Source organism: Argopecten irradians, chromosome 6 (genome assembly GCF_041381155.1).
Source record: "Argopecten irradians isolate NY chromosome 6, Ai_NY, whole genome shotgun sequence".
NCBI lineage: Eukaryota > Metazoa > Mollusca > Bivalvia > Pectinida > Pectinidae > Argopecten > Argopecten irradians.
In genome coordinates, this window is record NC_091139.1 from 17,617,233 (window position 1) to 17,622,235 (window position 5,003).

Genomic DNA, 5,003 nt, shown 5'->3' on the forward strand with positions numbered 1-5,003 from the left:
ACACCCATCCCAATTATCTAATCGAATCCTTCTGTGGCAGTTTATATCGATCAAATAAATAGAAAACTATAATATGCAAACAAAACTTTCTATAACGCGACATGACAATCAAATGCAATCATCTATAGCGAATAAACGAGACATCCACGCTACGTATACGTTACTGTAACATGTTGAGCCATTCATGTAAATAGGTTTCTATTGAAAATCCGATTTCACCTGCTTTGAAGATGACACAGTATATACATACATGATTAATAGATTGGAAAACGGAATAGATTGGAATTAAGAAATCAGAACCAGAACATATGTCGTGAGCTAAACAACTGGATACTGGAGAAATGAAAACCTTACGGTAAGTTAGAAAAGTCCCTTTCTTATTTCTTTCACTTTGTAATGAGTTTGTGAATAAATACTTTTGTATCGACTATCTCTATTAATTATTATATAATTGTCCATATAAACTACATCATGCTCATTGAAAAAAGTAAAATGATATTGAGGTAACAAATACATTGTCTGATTACAGTTTAAATACCAACTAAAGCAAAGTACATTTATATACAGACGGATTGGATTCTTCCCTTTTTGATATACTCTGTATATTCACAGAATGGTATAGTAAAATGATAAGCTTTTCGCCAGATACAACGATTATTTTTACACTATGACAGAAGATATAAATGCATTGTATTTGTTTCTGCGTTTTGCCTGCGGGATAAATGCGGAGTTTATCTTTTTAATATTCGGTTTCCACGTATTATACTTTTTTATATATTTTTCTGCGTTTTGCCTGCAGGATAAATGCGGAGTTTATGTTTTTAAAATTCGGTTTCCTTTTATTATACTGTGTAAGTAAATCATCTTAGGGCATACATTTTGCGATCTGATATCAAACTTATCTGGTTGAATTCGTTTAAAGATATCTCTCTTTTATAGAACTATCTCGACCCACTAATATTCCATGAGTTATACTGTAAGTTTCTTTCTTGATTTGGCCTTACTACGCAGCTTACAGGAAATCCGGAATGAAATAAGTTTACGGTGAGCAAAAATGAGTGGATTTCTATCAAACGAACTGTTTAAAGAAGTAATTTAACTTACCGTTTATCGGACCAAAGATGTAACGCTAAAATAAATCGAGCTAATTGTTAATGCGAATGCGCAAATCCCTTTCAACATTAATTTTGATTTGACCACTAAAAGTACGTGTATATTTGCAGTAACCCATCTTTAAATATTTCCGTATGTGTTGACAGCAACAGTAGGTAAAATAATTAAACACTTTCCCGGTCCTTAATCGGTTGAACAAAAACCTTGAATTAGTTACCATGGACTATATTTCTCTACAAACAACACGCGAGACGGTATAAATACAAATAGATCCTTAGAATGTTACTTACAAATATTTTTTTTTATTTATAAACAGAGTATTTATATTTGGAACAAAATAATCACATGATTTTTTTTTATTAAGAAAACAAAAAAAAAGGATTTTACAAACACGACAGTATGCATGTAGTATATGAAAATGTCAATAAAAAGATACTATTTCTTTCGTACTGAAGACACTTCAGTTTCTGATGCGGACATCATAAATTCCTCTGCGCGGCTACAAATTGCACGTGACATACTCAATCTTCCGAGAAATAATTTGAGTAGCCCTTGGTTAAAATCAACGGGGTTAATACTAATAATTCACCACTGACAGAAATATAAAGAGAATACATGGTTAGTATCTTACAATACAAGATTTACATGTAATTTGTTGCGAGACTTAAAGATGCTCCACCGCCGACAGAGCATAAATGATATTCATCAGTTGAACAATAATTGGGGTTTAATCGTGTGTATATATGTCTAATTAACACAAAAAATAATGTAAAATAATTTAGTTTGCTTTTGGTGCATGCGCAATCAGAACTTCGTTTCATATAGGATATAGTGCCACGGAATTTTTTCGGGATGCATTTTATATTTTATTTTATATTTATATTTTGAACTTGAAGTAAAATTTGAAGCTCAAACTTTTCAATGGTGGTAATGGTGTAAAGTAAGTAACTTTTGTAACTGTAGAAAAATACTAAATCGTCTGCTCCTGTTTTTGATAGTGAAAAATTACCATTTGTCAGCGGTGGAGCATCTTTAAGAAAGCCGAGATGGGTTTGCCGATCGCGTCTTCTCGGCTTTCCGTGCCAAGCACCAAAATAAAACTTGTTTTGTAAGATATTTACCGTGAATTCTGTTTATCCTGTAACTATTATTTCATTCAAAACGAAGCAAATTAACAGTTATCTACTTGGTTTTGTCTGAAGCAGAACGCATCTTTTATGCGCAGGAAAATCACTAAACCGAACGAGAGTATACTCCTTTTTGCTGTCGTGGAAAATATATAAACGCATTCGTAAACAGTACCAGTAATTCTATTCAGTGTGTAATATCATAGAAACAATAATAAAATACTCAAAAACTATAATTGCTCATTAAATTTACATTACAATGCATACCTTTTACCAAGAGCCAAGAAAAAGACGACACCTCCATCCGAGATTTTCGACATTGTAAAAATGACGTCATCCGGGGACTGGTTTCTTTCACCGGAAGGTTAAAATTCTAGGTCAAATTATAAAAGGTTCCATCAGATGTGAAAAAAGTTCACGTGATCGTACTGACGGATAAAGCACAAGATTATCCTGCAGTATTTATTCGTCATTATTTTGGGCAGTTGCAGGATAAATATAAATATTACCTATGTGGAGGAATAAACTGGTGTACCGAACATTCATGTTTTGTCTTAAGTAACATAAGCATGTTTATGTTATAGAAGGTATAGTGATCAATGTATTGAAAACACCATTCAAACGAAAACTATTCAGTTGTATGTTGACAATTTGCATAGCCACTGTTTGACTGAACTACGCCACGGAATTGAAGCGTAGAGTAATGTAATCAATCGTCAGACGATTGAAAATATATGCCGTATACTAATCATTAAATCGTCAGTGTGCCTAAAAATACAGTTAAGTTCGTTGATATGTTTCATTGATACTTCATATTGCCATTTCTACACATCTATATATGCTGTAAACTTTTGTAAATCGCAGACTGAAAAAAATGACGTCTCCATAGTGTATGTGTGTTATCTTTCAGATTTAGAAATGCAATTTTTATATTTTATTGAGATACAATCTTATTGTAGAAATAGAAATATATTCATATTAACTTATTTAAAGATGCTCCATCGCCGACAGAGTATAAATGATATTTATCATTTGAACAATAATTGGTGTTTAATCGTGTATGTACATCTAATTAACGCAAAGCAGAATATAAAATAATTTATTTTGCCTTTGGTGCATGCGCAATCAGTATAGCATTCCATTTAGGATATAGTGCCACGGCATTTTTATATTTTTAACTAAAATTAATTAGAAGTTCAAACTTTTCAATGGTAGTAATGGTGTAAAAAAAGTAACTTTGGAACTGAAGAAAAATCCTAAATCGTCTTCTCCTATTTTTGATAGTGAAAAAATACCATTTGTCAGCGGTGGAGCATCTTTAAGCAGTAGATACATTATTTAATGATTTAGTTATGAATTATCCGTTTTCTTTTGACAGATTCTACGCATTTACTAGTCTGGGTGTTCTTTCAACATGCATTCTGCTCTTCACATTCTATGCCCACGTCACCAAAATGCGTGCGTTCATCGAATCAAGAGATGACGCGAAATTGTTCATTGGTAATTTTACCAATAGGAAATCTCTGTCAGAAACAGTTTTCAAATCCTTTAATGAACCTGAAAATAGTTCGTCCACACCTTTTAATTTTTCTAAAAGGAATTCATCATTAGATGTCAAAGAACGACGTCACATTGCCTTTTTAAAGGTCCACAAGGCTGCCAGTTCTACAGCTCAAAATATCTTTCTACGGTTTGCCAAATCACGTGACCTTCTTGTGGTGTTGCCATTAGTTCCGAAGTTCTTTTATCCAAACATCATCAGTATGGCGACCTCTGTTACAGATAAAAACATTCTACCCGTTCCAAATGGAAGGATCTATGAGGTTCTTTGCTGTCATGTCATATACAATAAAGAGGCATTTGCCCGCATCATGCCTCCCGATACCATTAACATCGGCATAGTACGAGACCCCTTTGAACACTTTATATCGACACTGAATTACATGCGACCGTCTGGTGTGTTTAATATAGAGTCACCAGACCCCGTATCTGTATTTCTTCAGGATCCAACAAAATACGTCAAGCGAAGTAGTCAGAGCTTTGCTAATAACAGGATGTCGTTTGAATTCGACTTTCCCAAAGAGCTTTTTGAGACACGCGACAAAGCTGGCATCGAACGTTATCTTCAGAAATTAGACAGTGAATTTGAGTTAGTTCTGATTGTGGAAATGTTTGATGAATCTGTTGTTCTAATGCGAAGACTTCTTAATTGGGGAATTAAGGATATATTGTATATGAAACTCAATTCTAGAAAACATCTGTATGAGAGAATACACTTTAAGCCTGGAGATGTGCAATTATACAAAATATGGGCAGAAATTGATTATGCTCTTTATAACTTCTTCTTCAAACGACTGCAAACTCAGATCCAATATCAGGGACCAACATTTCACGAGGAACTGCTGTATTTCCGAAGTCTGCGACAGGACATGCAGATTTATTGTGAGAAGAAACCAGTGTCTTCTGTTCCTTTCCATGTAGTTTCTTCTCAATGGACTGACGCTTTCAATATCACTAAAGAGGATTGTGATTATATGATGAAAGGAGAAATACCCTTCATAAGAGAAATACGAATGGAACAATATGGATTTTACAACGACACATTTTAAACCTTTATCTAACCTTGTGTTAATCTGATGATGACTGTGAGCAGTTGTACGCGGTAAATGATTGTGTGTAAAGGCTAAGTTATCTTTCTGGTGAATAAAAAATATTCTCATAGGTGACACCTTGAATTTTGATATATAAAACTGAAAAAACCAG

At 33.5% G+C, this 5,003-nt stretch overlaps 1 protein-coding gene across 1 annotated transcript; it reads left to right on the top strand.

Moving 5' to 3' along the window:
* Positions 1–3,693: 3,693 nt before the first annotated feature.
* On the top strand, positions 3,694–4,939 carry LOC138325192 (galactose-3-O-sulfotransferase 3-like). The gene has a single exon (XM_069270677.1). The coding sequence runs from the start codon at positions 3,695–3,697 to the stop codon at positions 4,847–4,849; it is 1,155 nt and encodes a 384-aa protein (XP_069126778.1). The 5' UTR covers position 3,694; the 3' UTR covers positions 4,850–4,939.
* The last annotated feature ends 64 nt before the right edge of the window (positions 4,940–5,003 follow it).

What these genes read in the sequence shown, in the direction of transcription:
- LOC138325192 (XM_069270677.1), top strand. Translation starts at nt 3,695, where the DNA reads ATGCGTGCGTTCATCGAATCAAGAGATGACGCGAAATTGTTCATTGGT.